Source organism: Gymnoscopelus braueri, assembly GCF_963280865.1.
Source record: "Gymnoscopelus braueri genome assembly, chromosome: 21".
Taxonomy (NCBI): domain Eukaryota; kingdom Metazoa; phylum Chordata; class Actinopteri; order Myctophiformes; family Myctophidae; genus Gymnoscopelus; species Gymnoscopelus braueri.
This window is the reverse complement of record NC_137623.1, coordinates 15226584-15244248: the sequence shown is the minus strand read 5'-3', so window position 1 is coordinate 15244248 and position 17665 is coordinate 15226584. Positions and strand designations below refer to the sequence as shown.

General features: G+C 40.8%; 1 protein-coding gene across 9 annotated transcripts in view; it reads left to right on the top strand.

The window, feature by feature from the left end:
- The window catches only part of LOC308077489 (polypyrimidine tract-binding protein 2-like), a 30075-nt gene extending 12817 nt beyond the window's left edge, over positions 1-17258 (top strand). For 4 of the 9 annotated variants that reach the window (XM_080418200.1, XM_080418196.1, XM_080418197.1 and 1 more), the window contains 10 exons: positions 646-801; positions 1313-1423; positions 2153-2363; positions 3929-4050; positions 7855-7888; positions 8887-8979; positions 9967-10183; positions 11003-11080; positions 12095-12142; positions 15044-17258. In XM_080418200.1, the coding sequence (XP_080274326.1) occupies positions 646-801; positions 1313-1423; positions 2153-2363; positions 3929-4050; positions 7855-7888; positions 8887-8979; positions 9967-10183; positions 11003-11080; positions 12095-12142; positions 15044-15173 (1200 nt within the window). In that variant the 3' untranslated portion in view covers positions 15174-17258. The remainder of the gene's footprint in view (positions 1-645; positions 802-1312; positions 1424-2152; positions 2364-3928; positions 4051-7854; positions 7889-8886; positions 8980-9966; positions 10184-11002; positions 11081-12094; positions 12143-15043) is intronic. The other 5 variants (XM_080418202.1, XM_080418199.1, XM_080418201.1 and 2 more) reach the window with 3 other exon arrangements.
- The last annotated feature ends 407 nt before the right edge of the window (positions 17259-17665 follow it).

The following is a 17665-nucleotide window of genomic DNA, read 5'->3' as shown; positions in this document are numbered from 1 at the left end:
TTTTCAAAAATAGAAGATCTACAAGCTCATTAGAGTGCCCGTAGACACGAGTGCCTGTAGATCTGCTATTTTTGAAAATGTGTTTGCTTCTGGGGATTCTACAAATGTCTTCTAAATCCTGACAGTTTTTGAAAAAACGTATGACCCCCATCTCAAAATATGTTGTTCCAGGGAACCCCCAGAAGCAAAGATTTGAGTTAAACATTTTCACTTTAAAAAAAATAATATATATTCTTCAAAGATTTGCACACATTTTCACGATTTTTCAAAAATAGCAGATCTACAAGCTCGTAACGCAGCACTCAGTGCTGCTCTATGAGCTTGGATATCTGCTATTTTTAAATAGCCAAAGAAATATAAAATAATTTACCGCATAATCAGCAAAATTGTGCATAATTATGCCGGGGTAAAGCTTTTTCAAAAAGGCCGCATCGCATAATATGCGATTCGCATCGCATATTTTCGCATATTTTGCAACTTTTTGCATTTCGCATATTGCCGCATATTTAAAAGGATTTTTTTCCCGCATTTTTCTGGAGGGTCTAGTTAACACTGTCGTAGAACAAAGTCTAAAGTTGGGCTTAAGCAGTTAATGCGGGTGTGGTCTTGGTGTTGATGGAATATGTTTGTGGCCTTCCCCCCCAGCGGGCCCAGGCAGTACTGCAGGCGGTGTCTGCGGTCCACTCGGGCGGCTCTCCCAGCTCCGATGTTCAGGAGGCCCTGGCGGCGGCTTCCAGCCCGGTGCTCCGGATCATCATTGACAACATGTTCTACCCCGTCACACTGGATGTACTGCAACAGGTAACACAATCCTCCTATATGCAGGAAATGAATGGGAAGTCATCTGTAGTGCTGTCACGACTACAGATTTAATTTGACGATTAATTGTCGCATTTGATTGTGTTTTTAGCATTGAACATTGGAACATATCATTATGAATACAAATTTCATTTCTGTTTCGTAATCACAAACTGCACAGGGCAGATTACTGACATAATTAATCATTATTAAACTATTAAAAATGGTAGATCTACACGCTTATAACGTGTCACTTTGACACGTAAGCTTGTAGATCTGCTATTTTCCACGGTTAAAAATAGTGGAAACAGCTGATCTACAAGCTTACAACGTGTCACTTTGTGGCACGTTGTAAGCTTGTAGATCAGCTATTTCTGCTATTGCGATTATCTCAAATAATTGCACTTAGACTATTATGTAATAATTGTAACTGGCCTAGTCAATTGGTGGCTCCTTCCAGTGTGACTGTTTTTATGGTTTAAATGACAGTTTTTGTTATCCTTTTTGTTCCCAGATTTTTTCCAAGTTTGGCACCGTCATGAAGATAATCACCTTCACCAAGAACAATCAGTTCCAGGCGCTGCTCCAGTACAGCGATCCCATCAACGCCCAACAGTCCAAACTGGTAAGACCCATTAGGGTCCAATGCCGGTTTTGGAGAGTCCTAGACCAGCAATTATCAATGTTTTGACTGACATTTTGTCATAAAAATAATCAAAAAATAACACATCTGATTAACTATATTACATTTCAATCTATGAAAATAACATTCAACTTTAATGAACAAGCAAACAAGTAAATACACATAAACTGAACTTTATTATACTTAACACTTTCACTGACAGCCTTATTTCTGGCTGTGTGCACCCACTGCCAGCAATTCTTTTTCTTTTCTTACCTTATCAAGTAGTCACAGAATATTTATGGTTGCTAATCAGGGAGGGTTTCACAGTGCTTCCACCAAAAAAAAGAATTAATGTCATCGCGACCTCCCGTTCTCTTGTTATACGCCGTTGAAAATAGCATGTCTCGCCAACATACATAGTAAAACACAGGAGCTGAGATACAGGCGATTTCCCAAATACTTTAAACGGCAACGTTTTTCTAAATTTTTATTACGTTTTAAAAACGTCCGTGGCAGGCACGTGTTGCATTTGAAAGGACGTTTTTAAAATGTCCTTGGCAGGCAATGTGTTAACCACTTAATCCCTATTCAAAAGTGTTCCATGTCACACCCAACATATGGATGCCAGTTTGAAAGTGGTTAAAAACAACTTTTCGATTTCACAATTTCTGAAGCAAAAATTCTAAAGCAACAGTAAAATAATGCCGCTCAAATGCCCTCTCTCCCAAGGCCCTGGACGGCCAGAACATCTACAACTCGTGCTGCACGCTGCGCATCGACTTCTCCAAGCTTGTCAACCTCAACGTCAAGTACAACAACGACAAGAGTCGAGACTACACGCGGCCGGACCTGCCGGCCGGCGACGGCCAGCCCAGCATGGACCCCAACATGGCCACGGCCTTCAGCAAAGACTCCAACTCCCTGCTTGGTAAGATCCCAGGTACATCCCGCTCTCTTCTTTTTTATTCTTTCCACTTTGTATTTTTGAATTGCTTCTCGTACGCAAAAAAGCGAGGCTTTTCTCAGAGCCGTGCTGTGCTTTCGGTGCCTTCATGCAGGACCGTGGGTCTTAGTATTGGAGATTAGAAAAACAGCAGCCAGTCTGCTTAACCCACTAAGACCGGGAACGCATCTGTGTGTAATTTTTTTTTAGATTCCTTTTGGCTATTCAAAAATAGCAGATCTACACGCTCATAGCACGGCACCGAGTGCCGCGCTATGAGCTTGTAGATCTGCAATTTTTTTGAAAAATCTTGAACATTTGTGCAAATCTTTGAATATATATATCTATCTTTTTTTATAAAGGAAACATTTTCAACTCAAATCTTTGCTTATGGGGGTCCGTCGAACAAAACATTTTGAGATGGGGGTCCGCGGCCAAATACTGAAATAAAAAAGTTGTATATATAAAAATATATATATTCAAAGTATATTTTTTTAAATGATTGATTTTTCAAAAAATTGCAGTTCTACAAGCTTATAGCACGGCACTCTCTGCCGCGCTATGAACTTGTAGATCTGCTATTTTTTTAATATGATATATTAAATATAATAATTGAATATTTCTGAGCTTGTAGATCTGCTATTTTTTAATAGCCAAAGAAATCTAAAAACGACGCACGGATGCGTGTTCCAGGTCTAAATGTGTTAAGGGGAACGATCTGTGGTGAAGGGGAGACATTTGGTCTTAGTTAATTTAAGGCATGGTTGCTCGGCGGTAACATGCATAGCTTTGGCTCGGGTTGTAAGCGCTACACCCCACATGGCGCGCCCATCTCCAACAAAGCCCATAAATATCCCTACAGCTTGATCTAAGCCGGGGCATTAAATTAACACTCCCCCACCAGCCACACGCTAGAAAATTGTGTCTTATGCTCGATAAATCTCTGTTTCTCAATCTTCTCTGGCAAGTAGCCCACTGAACTAGTAATTGGAACTAGTCAAAAAGTTGTATAGCCCATTAACACCGGGAAAGCATGTGTCATTTTAGATGTCTTTGGCTGTTCAAAAATAGCAGATAAACAAGCTCATAATGCGGTTTTATGTTTAATTAAGCGAAAACATGTTTACTAAAATCTTTGCTTCTAGGGATTCTACAAATGTTTTCTAAATCCTAACTGTTTAAAAAAAAAAAAGAAGAAGAAATGTATGTTGCTATAATATCGGTGGTTCTCAAACATCTTTCATGTCAAGGACCCCCAAAATGATATGCATTTGTCTGCCGGACCCCCCATCTCAAAATATTTTGTTCCAGGGACCCCCAGAAGCAAAGAATTTAGTTAAACATGTCTGTGTGTGTGTGTATGTATGTTCAAATTCAAAGATTTGCACACATTTTCATGATTTTTCAAAAATGGAGAGCTTTTATATCTGCTATTTTTGAATAGCCAAAGAAATCTAAAATGACACTGATGGGTTAGGGGTGTCTGTTTGTAACGAGGCAGCCGGTTTGAAGTGATGCACCCCATGCCATGATTGTGCGTTTTCTGCTTTTCCCCCCACAAGGAGCCATGAATCCGCTGAGTGCTGCGGCGGCCGCAGCTGCTGCCGCCGGGCGGGTGGCGCTGGGCGGACACGGACAGTCCGGCTCCGGCGGGGTCCTCCTGGTCAGCAACCTCAATGAAGAGGTTAGCAGCAGAACACACACACACACACACACACACACACACACACAGATGGGAAACAGCCAGCCTGGACTCTATACTTGAACTTCCTTCCTACCAGTCATAGGCTGTTAATGCACAGCGGCCATTATAGGAAGGAAATTGGGCCACAGGGTGTGACCAATGATACTAATGAAGGCTCTGTTCCATTTCGTGTAGCGCAGTGGTTCTCACACTTTTACATTTCAACGACCCCCATAACTCGGAGACATACGGGTCCATTTGGTTCCATTTGTACACTCTCCGAGTTAACACATTGATTGCCAAGATATTAAACATAGTTTTCTATCCCCGTGCCGGCGTATAATTACCTCAATCCGATGATATTTGAAACGCCGTGGAACCGACATTGTGTAAAAGAAAACGCACAAAAAAAAAGTTTCCTGTGAGTAGACGGAAGGATCTGTGTATCCATGGGAACGACAAGTTTCCAACCGCGATCCGCCATTTTGGAGCTTTGGTCTGCTGAAAACGGGTGGTTTTCAATGAAAAAAAAAATGAAACTGAGTTACAGACGTTTTTCTGAAAATCCCATCATTGGGGCGGATGGAAGTGACGTTTTTTGGAATGATGTCACATCCACATTTTTCTTCTCTGAGAGACGATCGATCATTCCAAAGCTGTGTTAGGTCGCCCCTTGTGGAATTTTCCCGCAAAAATTAAAGAACGCATATATGCGATCTAGGCAATCAATTTGTTAACACACCCGTAAGGGGCCATTTGAAAACCCCTTCAAGGAGCCCTGAGGGTCACTGGACCACACATTGAGACCCACTGGTGTAGCAGAGTGTTTGCCAACATGCTCAACATCATCACCCTGACTCTGTTTGACCAGAATGGAACAAGAGCCTTCATTAGTATCATTGGTAACACCTGAATGAATGTCTTTACACTGTGGCTGCTGCTGTGCATGGAGCCTATTGCCAGATGCTCTCCTTATTTTTGCCTCCCATTGTCATCGGCACTTATCTTGTGTCCGTTTCATGGAGTCTGTTTTGACACGGGTTGACAACGTTTGTTGTTTTGTCTGGGTTTGGGTCAATTGCAGGGCTGAGCCAAAATTCTCAAGTTCTGATCTTCCCGGCTTGGCCCCAGGACATGAAACACCTCACATCATACATGGGCAACTGGCGGCCCCGGGGGCCCACCTTCACTTAACCCTTTAAGACCTGAGGCGATTCTTAAAAATGTTTTCTAAATCCTAACAGTTTTTTGAAAAAATCAAAAAATATCTTTTTCAAGATTTTTCAAAAATAGCAGATCTACAAGCTCTTAGCGCGGCACTCGGTGCCGCGCTAAGAGCTTGTATATCTGCTATTTTTGAATAGCCAAAGAAATCTAAAGTGACACAAATGCGTTCCAGGTATTAATGGGTTAATGCGGCCCGCAGCTTAATATCGGAATACTGATATATCATTGATTTCAGCTGTTACAATTCCAAATATGCAAACTTGACCCGCTTTAATTACTTCAGTCTATATAATAGTAGCTTAATGACTAGTATTCAAATTATATCTTTTTATGTCCAAAGTATTTGTATTTAAGTTCATAAAGTATAACTAAATGCATTTGAAATGAAATAAAAAATGTAACTTTTCAGGATTCCAATTCCAAAATAGCAAAACTAAATCAGGATTCCAATAAAAAAATGGCAAAAGTAGCAGATCTACAAGCTCAAAACTTTGAGCTTGTCAAAACTTTGAGCTTGTAGATCGGCTACTTTTGCTACGTTTGAGTGACATAGAATGGCGAGGTATGGCATTAATCTACAACAAAAAATATAAAAATAATAATCAGAGATAAGAGGTGTCGCCCGACAACAGTAAATGCAATGTGGCTCCTCTGGAGTGAGTGTGGAAATATAGTGTCCCTCTCCATCATCAAAGTTGCATCACCCCTGCCTCACATTTCCCGTGGGTTTATGCACTTTGTGAGCACAAGAAAAGACGCCGCCCAGAAAGAGCCATACCATCCATACCACGCAGATGTACAGGCCATGATCTTGACCAGAATGTTCCCAGAAGAACCCTAATCTAAACTGAGAAACTGTGTAACCATTCTCAAGCCCGGCTTATGCTTTGTCGTATGATGTTGTTGCGTGCCGGAAAATAGCCGATCCAACAAGATCATAACGAATCACGGCTGTGAGCTTGTAGATCTGCTAGTTGTGGCGTGTGACACGGTCGTATGATGGAGCATAAATTATGCATTAGAGTATTTTCTTATTTTTATATAATTCCACTTTTTGGGACCAACCTCTCATTGCCTGTAAAACGTAGACTGATTTCTCTCATCCTCACATCCAACCTGGCCTCTTGATTCTCTATTCCTCTTCTACCTCTGGATGATTTCCTTATCTCCCTCTTCCTCATCACTTATGTCTGAACTGTATCTGTCTAACTCTGCTAACTGTCTCTCTTCTGTTTTTCTCTCTAAGCCTGGCTTATTATTATGAAATCATTCTCTATCTATACCTGTGTCTCCAAAATCATCTCCGACACTTGTCTCTTCTCTGCTGCTTATTCTCTCTCTCTCTCCCTCCCTCTCTCTCTAAACTGTGACTTAAATTGTTTTCAAATCTAACCTCTCTCTCTCTCTCCTCTCTTCTCATCTGTCTGTCCCCATCCCTTCCCGTCCTCTCCCTCTCTCTGGCTCTGAATGAAACCGCTTCATGCCGGGGGAGCCCTGGCAGTATCTAGACCATTGAAGGAGACCTCTCCCCCCCCCCCCCAACCCCCAAATGTTCAGATACTGTGCTGATGCAGCTTTCCCGCCCCGCAAAAGGGGGGCGACTTCAATCTGTCCTCTCTCCTGTCTTGGACTTGTGTGAACGCCACACAGTTTCTGGCGCTGTGGGCCTTCGCATCAACTCTCGCATGTCCAAAAAAAATAAATAATCCACCACCAACCATCGGAACTGAATTGGCATTTTGCATGAGTCTTTCTAAACTAACCGCTTTTTCAGAAATCTTCCATCTGTATTTATTGCTCCACCATTTCACACAGCTATACGAGATCTACAGACTTAACACCATAATGCATGTTGTCGTTGTTTATTATTCCCATGGTTATTACTTTAATCTGGTTTTTATATTGCTGTTTTTTTTATTTATTTATGATTTTCTTGACACGAATGTATCTTTTACCCCATGCCTGTCCAGGGTGAAATGCATTTCTTTTTTAATTTTGCTGTTTTTTTTTACTAAACGGAACATTGACCCAAGCCATTGTTCTCTGATCAAAAAACTTCCTGCATTATTCCAGTGTTACTGACCTGTATTTTATTTTTGTCCCCCTCACTTTTTGTTGTTTTCTCCAATTTGCATTGCCCCCCTCCCCCACCATCCATTCATCCTCCCCCATCCCTTCTCTCTGTCCCTATCTATCAACCCCCCCCCCCCCCCCCTCCTCCCTCTCTTTCTGTCTCTCTCTCTCTGTCTGTCTGTCTGTCTCTCTCTCCCTTCCCTGGAACGTCTACAATCCTGTGTGTGTATGGGGTTCTGAAAAAAACAAACAACCTCCCACCACACACAACAATCCCCCCTCTCCTCTCATCCTCTCCTCTCCTCTTCCATGACCCACCACCACCTCTCCATCACTCTCCGCTGTGGGGGGGTTCGAAACCAAACAAAAACCAACCATCCCCTACCTACCTACCTCCGTTCTGGATCCGATCTGTCACATCTCCGCTCTACCTCCGCTCTACGACTCTTCTACCTCTCTACCTACCTGTCTCATGCTGCTTGTTGCTCTTCTCTCCCTCTAAAGATGGTTACGCCCCAAAGTCTGTTTACCCTCTTCGGTATGTTATCGTTAGCTCTCTCTCTCACTCTCTGATCTCTCTCTCTGATCTCTATCTCTCTCTCTCTCTCTCTCTGATCTCTCTTATCTCTTTCTACCTCTTTCTGTCTTTTGAGACATCGTCTCATTATTGATGTCAGCCTAATGTAATATACATCTGTTTATTACACACAGTAGTTTTGTTAGCTTTGTAATACACATTGGCCCCTCTGTTTATCCATTTGGGTTAACCCATTAAGACCGGGAAATAATCTGTCTTTTTTTAGATTGCTTTGGCTATTCAAAAATAGCAGGCAGTGCCTCGCTATGAGCTTGTAAATCTGCTATTTCTTTAAAAACATGAACATTTGTGCAAATATTAGATATTTTTTATTTATTTTTAGCGGTCATTCGTAACTCAAAACTTTGCTTCTGGGGGTCCCTGGAACGAAAGGTTTTACAAATGTTCGCTTTAAAAAATAAATGTTCGAAGATTTGCAAAAACGTTCACAATTTTTCAAAAATAGCAGCCGCCCTATGAGCTTGTAGATCTGCTATTTTTGAATAGCCAAATCAATCTTAAAATGACACAAATGATGCTTTCCCGGCCTTAAAGGGTTAAGTGCTTATTTGTTTTGCCCTTCCGACTCAACGGCGGAGGTTTGTGTTAATAATGCACGTATAGACTTGTCTGCATGCTATTTTGGTTTCACATAGCCATTTGACAGCTTGATAACTTAACTGTTTAGAGGGTGTTTCTCTCTCGTGTCTCTCACTCTTGTTTACCTTATTCTTTCTACACACCTCCCATTCTAAAGTCTATTACTCTTACTATTCGTGTGTGTTCTCTCTACACTCTTTGTTTTTTCTTACATAGATACGTTTTCTTAAATAGCCTCTCGGTGCTAACCGTTGTTTTTTTTCTGACTTATCTGCTTTGTTCTGCCCTCCCCTCCCTCCCTCCTCTCCTCTCCCTCCTCACCTCCTGTCATGCTGCCTGGCTGTGGCTCTGATAAACAGGGGTGTACGGGGATGTGCAGAGGGTGAAGATCCTGTACAACAAGAAGGACAGCGCACTTATCCAGATGTCAGACGGCAACCAGGCCCAGTTAGGTGAGTCCTTGCAGTGTGTTCCCGTGTCGGCTTGTTGTTCAGTAAAGTCCAAGATGTATTTGCTTATTTGGGCTTTGCTTCCCAATGTTGTTTAAACCATTGAGACCTGGAACGCATCTGTGTCACTTTTGGATTTGAGCTAAAAAGCATTATTTTACACTTTAGCTATTCAAAAATAGCAGATCTACAAGCTCATAGCGCGGCACAGAGTGCCGTGCTACAAGCTTGTAGATCTGCTATTTTTGAAAAATCGTGAAAATATGTGCAAATCTTTGAATATATATTATTTTAAAGCAAACATTTTTTAACTCAAATCTTTGCTTCTGCGGGTCCCTGGAACAACTTATTTTGAGATGGGGGTCGCCGGCCAAATACATATAATTTTGGGGGTCCACATGAAAAAGTTTGAGAACCACTGATATAGATACATTTGTCATAATACTGTTGGGATTTAGAAGACATTTGTAGAAGCGGCTTCAGGTCTTAATGGGTTAAACCAGTGATTCTCATTCAACATTGTCATGTCAAGGATCTCCAAATGAATATGTACTTGTCCGCGGACCCCCACCTGAAAAGACTTTGTGCCAAAGTGCTTAAACCGATCTTGATAGTCTTTTGGGGCTTGTTTTCGTAGACCTGGTTGCTTGTTTTACCCGCAAAATCTGGCAACACTGGTGTCTCGTGTCCCATCAAAATCTTTATTGTGTGGTGATGCTTTCCAAGGCAAGTTAGATTCTCTTGTTAGAACTGATCGTTTTAACAAACAAATAGGACACTTGCTTGCCACGGAGTAAGTTGCCTTGGAAACCAACTGTTCCTGAACCATGTGGCCCATAGATCAGACATGTAGCCCATAGATCTGAAGCCTATTAATGGGTTAATATGGAACTATATGCATGCTGCCTGCTTGAGCCAGGGCCCACTTGGACAAACGTTAAAGGATAAACTAAGAAGATGGCTACCGGCTTTGTTCTCATCTCCCTACAGCGATGAGCCACCTGAACGGCCAGAAGATGTACGGCAAGATCATCCGGGTGACCCTCTCCAAGCACCAGTCGGTGGCCCTGCCCCGCGACGGCCTGGACGACCAGGGCCTGACCAAGGACTTCACCAACTCGCCACTCCACCGCTTCAAGAAGCCCGGCTCCAAGAACTTCCAGAACATCTTCCCGCCCTCCGCCACCCTCCACCTCTCCAACATCCCGTCAGTACAGCTTCCACTTCCCCTTACATTTTAGATACAGTGGTGGAATAAGTACTCTTAAGGAATAAGTAAATCTTTTGCAAATAGACGATCTATAAGCTCACAACGCGTCGCGATGCGTTGTGAGCTTGTAGATCGGCTATTTTCAAATAGCCGAAATATATAAAGTAGGGGTGGGACGATATGGGTATCTCACGATACGATATCTGTGGCGATATTAGGCCCTCGATAACAATAATATCACAATATTCGATATATTGCGATATCACGATATATTGCACGAAATTTCACCAACGATATATCACGATAGTCCTTGTATTCAATAATCATTAAATAATCATAATCATAAACACATAAAATAGCACCAAACAGTTCAAAATCATCATTACACAAATACAGAGTCGGAAAAACAACGTATCACAAACGAAAAAAAATATATTATAATATTTTTTTTATATCGATATTTTTCGGCAGTATATCGATTATTTATCGCGGGAGAAAGTATCGCGATATATCGCGATATCGATATATCGTCCCACCCCTAAGGGCTTAAGTGGTTAATGTATGTTTGTTAAAACAAATCTATAAAGTAACTCAAGTTTTTAAATAATTGTAGTGGAGTAAAAACACAATATGTTCCTTAGAAATGTAATGGAGTAAAAGTATTGAAAATGAGAAATACTCCACTAAAGTATAAATACCTCAAAATTGCACAGTACTTGAGTAAATGTACTTTACACCACTGCATTTTAGAGACTGTTTCATTGGAAATCCTCTCAATTCTGTGTGTGTGTGTGTCTCTCCCCTACTCTGTTACAGAACTGATGTGAGCGAAGATGACCTGCGGCTGCTGTTCTCCAACGCCGGAGGCACTGTGAAAGCATTCAAGTTTTTCCAGTAAGACCACGTTTTTTGCCTTTATAGTCTCTAGATATGGGGGGGTAGTCACAGCCGAGGAGGTAGAGAGGGAATCGGACGGTAGGGCTGTCACGATTTACAAATTTAAGTTGACTATTAATCGTCATTCAAATAATTGCGATTAAAGATTTAATTGTGTGAGAATTGGAACATATGAAACCTTTCAGGCTTCATGAAAAAAAAAATGCACAGGCCAGATTTGACAAATAACTGCAATATACAAAGAAAATATTGACATATTTGATCACTTTTATACATGTAATCGTGACGCGTTGTAAGCTTGTAGATCAGCTATTTCTGCTTTTTTTTTATTATTCTAAAATGTGTGAAAATCTTTCAATATGGAAACGATTATGACGATTATGCAGAAATAATTGCTATTGGACGATTATTTCATAATTGTGACAGGCCTATCGGAAGGTTGCTGGTTTGACCCCCCTGCTCGCCCAGTTTAACGTGTCGAAAGTGTCCCCGAGAAACGCATTTAACCTCAAACAGCCCCTTCCCCCCGTCCTCCGGGACCGAAAAATGACTCCTTTCCAAAGAGAGAGGAGAGACAATCTAATGGTATCTGCAGCATCTTGAGTCATTTAATATTGATTATGTGCCAATACTGACAGCAATGCTGTGCCTCTCTGGTCAAACATGGTAGAGGAAAAGTAATCGATGGCATGCGGTCCTCCGTGATGTGTGTGTGTGTGTGTGTGTTCCATGCGGCGTCATTCCGCATGCAGGTCACTGTATCAGTTAGTAAAGAAATCACACCCAGTGTGAAGAGAGTGGTGCCTTTGAATTAGTGTAACTGGTTGCATCCTTGTGTTGCAATCAGCCACAGCTGTTGAGGCCGTGCTCAAACATACGGACGGACGGACAGACACACACACACTGTCAAATGTAGGAGTGGTTGGCACCACTCAAAGATAATCATTGGGTTGTTTAATTTGTTATTAAAGCTGCATTATGTGATCTGTGTCCCTCCCGCATGGGTACTAGAGCTGCGTCTAGGAATGATCTGCATCTAGGAATGGATGTCCGTCAGAGGTGAATTTATGGGATTTCATCAGTACTTTTTTATTTCTTTTTACCATTAACCCATTAAGACCTGGGACGCATCTGTGTCGCATCTTTTTTGATTTGAGCTAAAAAGCATTATTTTACACTTTGGCTATTCAAAAATAGCAGATCTACAAGCTCATAGCGCGGCACCGAGTGCCGCGCTTGTAGATCTGCTATTTTTGAAAAATCGTGAACATTTGTGCAAATCTTTGAATATATTGGTTTAAACCAAACATTTTTAACTCAAATCTTTGCTTCTGGGGGTCCCTGTAAGAAAATATTTTGAGATGGGTGTCGGCGGCCAAATACTTAACATTTTGGGGTTGTGGTGTGTAGATTTCTTTGGGCTATTCAAAAATAGCAGATCTACGAGCTTGTAGCTCTGCTATTTTTGAATAGCCCAAAGAAATCTAAAATGACACAGATGCGTTCCCGGTCTTAATGGGTTTAAACAAAATATAATAAGATCCCCATGGAAGTAATTGCGTGTTGTTCTCACAAATCACATGACACCCACACACATACATTTTGATGATCGATTAGATTACTTGGTTGACTATTAATTGGCATAAAAAAATGCCATGACCCTGATCATAATCCAACCAACAGGGTACGCAGTCGAGTAAATAAGAGTGCCAATAGATGGTGTCATTCCACGGCTGTGGAAGCCAGGAGCGAGGATAGTCCAAGTTGCTTGGAGTCAACGTTATATATCATTATTGATAACAACATATCATTTTTGATAACCACTGATATTATAGCAACATACATTTTGTTTTCTAAAAACTGTTACAAATGTTCGCTTTAAATATTCAAAGATTTGCAAAAAAAAATCCACTATTAAAAAAAGAAAATTGTAGATCTACAACGTGCTATGAGCTTGTAGATCTGCTATTTTTGAATAGCCAAATAAATCTAAAGATGTCACACAGATGCGTTCCCGGTCTTAACCCATTAAGACCTGAAGCCGATTCTACATGTCTCCTAAATCCCAACAGTTTTCTGAAAAACGTATGTTTCTATATCAGTGGTGCTCAAACTTTTTCATGTCAAGGACCCCCAAAATTATATGTATTTGGCCGCGGACCCCGATCTCAAAATATTTTGTTGCAGGGGGTCCCAGAATCAAAGATTTGAGTTAAAAAAGTTCGCTTTAAAAATCTATATATTCAAAGATTTTCACATATTTTCACGATTAAAAAAAAATAGCAGATCTAAAAGCTCATAGCGCGGCACTCAGTGCCGCGCTATGAGCGCTATAAAATTATATAAAATTAAACCAATTCACAGGAGGCAGGCAGTGATCACCCCATGTGCACAGTGCACACGCACTCAATGCCGCGCTATGAACTTGTATATCTGCTATTTTTCAATAGCCAAATTGTAAAAGAATGCTTTTTTTTTTGCTCAAATCTAAAAATGACACAGATGCGTTCCAGGTCTTAAAGGGTTAATGGGTTAGATAACATGCAAATTTTTTGCATTACATTTGCTTTTATTGTCATAGTTTTTGAATGTGAAAAAACTAAACAAAACACCAGACATTAAACGGCCCTGAATCAGAAATGCTCTGAGTTCTACTTAGTTCCGCCGGTGTTGCGTTGTTGAGTATACACTTGAGTAAATTAAAACGTGAGTCATTCAAGTGTGTCTGGCAAACTGCCCTCTGCAATCGCACCCAAATGTGGGTTTGTAAAACTGATTGACAGATGTGTTATATAGTTGCAGTATGTTTACAAACATAGCTGCCCACTGCAGGTGAGAGCGCGCTTTCAAACTGTGCGCCTCATTATTATAATTACAATACAACTATAATTACAAATTAATTGACTGCTTTTCGGCTAAATGAGTGTGTACAAAAACTAGGACTGCTAATAACGATCAGTTATTTTCTTAATGATTATTCCAACGTTTACTTGTGTGATTATCGAATAATCAACAAGCAAATCATTTTATAATTAAATGTCACCAAATCGACGTGATTTTTTATTTAATTTTTTTTATCGACCAAATCGATTACCGTAAATTTCGGACTATAAGCCGCGACTTTTCCCAAATTTTTCGACCCTGCGGCTTATATAACGGTGCGGCTTATCTATGGATTTTGACAGCTAACGGCCACTAGGGGACCTCCTAAATCTATGGATTTTACACCCGCGGCTTATAGTCCAGTGCGGCTTATATATGTACAAATCATTCAATTTAGCTGCTGCGGCTTATATTCAGGTGCGGCTTATAGTGCGAAAATTACGGTAGTTTGAAGCCACTGAAGACTTCATTTATACTCGTACAAAAGTCGCAAAAAATAGCGTGGTGAGACACGTTGTGGGCGTGTAGATTGGCTAAAATGAGAAATCTCCAATATTTATGCAACCTCGCTGATTTCTCAGAACTATGAAGTGGAACACTGTTGCGGGTGTGACTTCAGTGAAACCCATACCAACATTTATTTCCAATCGTGATTTTGGAGAGCGCTAGACTGTTAGTCACTGATGAGTGATTTGTAAAAAAGAAAAACAAATCTTGAAACCAATTGAACATAATGTTTCTATTTAAGAACATTTAAGTTAAAAGCAAATAAAATTAAGAAAAAAACGTTTTGTGTGTGTGTATATGTGTATGTACGTATGTATATGTGTGTGTGTGTGTGTGTGTGTGTGTGTGTATATATGTGTGTGTGTGTGTGTGTATAAATGAAGAACATTTAACTTGAATTATACAATGAACAAGTAAATTAACTTGAGCCCTATTCAGAAGTTCAAAACATCTTTTAACAGTTCACGAAATGACTTTGAGACACCTCAACCACTTAAAACAGTCTGCATTGTCACAAACAGTCCCGTCACTGTCCTTCCTAATCCTCCTTTTGTTTTGTGTTGCCATCAGGGATCACAAAATGGCCCTGTTGCAAATGTCGACGGTGGAGGAGGCCATCCAGGTCCTGATCGACCTCCACAACTACAACATGGGCGGCAACCAGCACCTCCGGGTGTCCTTCTCCAAGTCCACCATCTAAAGGACGTCTTCTAGACCCCCAAACACACTCCTAGACTCATCAAACTGACGGGCAAAAATCCACATGGGACTGTTTCTGGACCCCAGGGGGCGGGGGGGGGGACCATAAAGAGTTGTTTGGCTGTTTTGAATTTTACTTTTTTTTATTTTTATTCTGTCATTCCTTGAGAGAGAGATTGAAGTTTTCATTTTTTTTCCCCCCTCGTGAAGAAACTTGTACTTTTGTGCGTTATTTGCCCCCTTGTCATCCTCTGTAACTGTACCACATAACTCTATTTTTTTTTTTATCACATCCAATGTCCCCCCCTCCCCCCCCCGCTATACGAAGGAGCGTTTTAGTGGCCACAGGGGGCTTAGTTTTATTGTTTTTTAGTTAAGATACTTATGTGCCTTACCTCACACTATCAACTGTTTTCACAGCTGAACAGTTTGTGTTAAAAAAAAATCCCCATACTATGCTTTTGGAGGCACATTGGTATTCTGGTAGCTTTGGACATTAGTGAAAATGCAAGCCTTTCAAAATTCCATCTTTTAAACATGGAATATGTTTCCTTGTAGCGTAGGTAGTAGAAACAAGTGAACGAGACATATTTCAGATCGGTTTTTCTTTAGCTATTAGCGGGACAAGATTTCTCTCGGCCACATTACAACAGACAGCAAAACTGCTTATTGCATTGTACGCTTCTTCCCCCCCCCCCCCCCCCAGTGTAAAAGCATAGGTTTGCTATTTGCGTTAGGCACCGTTTATGAAGTGTTTTAACACTTATGACGTGGTATACATTCACCGATGGGTTCAGTATTGAGAAACTACTATGGCTGTTAAAAAACAAACAATGTTTGGCCTATCCATATTGGAATCAGATTGGTTTTATGCTGATTCTGAACAGCAGACCACATGGAAATTATTTTTTGCAAATCACACTTGAACCATTTCAAGGTGGGTTGAAATAGGATTTCTAAATATGTCTGTCCTCAACACTCTAGATTTATACTTTGTCTTTTGACAAAATAGCTGATCTAATAGCCATCCGGAGTCATAAAAAACTGTAAAAATAAAAAGATTTACAATTTAAAAACGGCAAAAGTACAAATACAAAAGACGAGACCGATAAAAGAACATAAATATTAGATGCACATCAAAAGACATTACTGGGTAGAGCAGACAGTGTAAAAAGGGAATATTTATAACTTTGACTTAAAAGTGGTCAGCTTCTGCAGTATAATATCTGGTCTATTCACCCTTGTTTTTAAACTCTTGTGACAACCAGTAGGCTAGCCCCACATGTCCCAAGGATCCACAGTCTGTACAACTTGACTGGTTTCAACGTGGCCGTCTACATTTGAATAAGCGATTTGAGCGAAAGAGCAAACCTATCCTTTAAAAGAGCAAACCTATCCTTTAAAAGAGCAAACCTATCCTTTAGCTGAACCACCATGTTCTGTAGTTAAATCTTTGTAGCCGTTTTGTTTGTTTTTTTAACCTTCCACAAGATTTTTTTCTGTTCTTTTTCTTATTCCCTAGCGATTTGGTGTCGTACTTGGATTGAAAGTGACAATGGTTTTCTAAGCATGTCTAGATGTTTTAGGTCGTGGGATAAGAAACAAAGTTGTTGCATGCTTTTTGGAAGCAGCTCTAGCAGAATTTGAGTCCACTGTGATTGTCATCATGTGAAAGTTTACTGAAGGGCGGGGGCTTTACTTGGTTGGACCAAAGTTTATGTGCCTTTAGTGTTCCTTTTTATTTAATTGTAACAATGATTGGGGGCGGGGTGGGGGGAAAGTTCTGAAATGTGTTTTTGATTTCGGTAAAGACAAATGAAGCTCCACTCATGAAGTCAAACTGTTATCTTACAGGGGGAAAGTAAAAAAAAGAGAGAAAATAATTTGGAACCCCTTTAACAAAAGAAATACTCGTGTTCAGACCTCTTGATTGTTACATCAAGACAAACTTTGGTTTTGTTGTTTAGAAATAAAACGTAATGTATATTTTCTATATAAGTCCCACTTTTTACATCTTTAAATGTAAGGATTGGTTATAGTTTGGAAGCAGCAGTACAATTAAAAGCGGAACTTTTTCTACCAAGAACGGGAAGTGCGACTTGGTTTCCTGCTTTTGATAGTCTCACTCCTACCCCCCCCTCCTCCCCTCGCTCACGGTCTCTCACGGTCTCTCTCTCTCGCTCTCTCCTGTGTGTGTGAGTGTGTGTGTGTACTCTGCATTACCTCTGTAGCATGCCTAAAATAAAACTCTTCTGTAGCTTTACGCTTCACCTCTTCTGCCTCTTCTCTCTCTTCTCTTTAAGCCCACCTTTATATTCCGTTGTACGACGTTGTGTCGCTCGCCCGAAATGAGCCGATCTTCAAGCTGACCGTCGGTGAACATTGGCTCCTTTATAAGGCGAGCGCCACTGCCGTGCGGCGGACTGTAAAACCAAGGCATTAGCCTCTATACCTCTTCTCCCTCTTGTTCTCTTTCCCTCACTTCCTGATCAT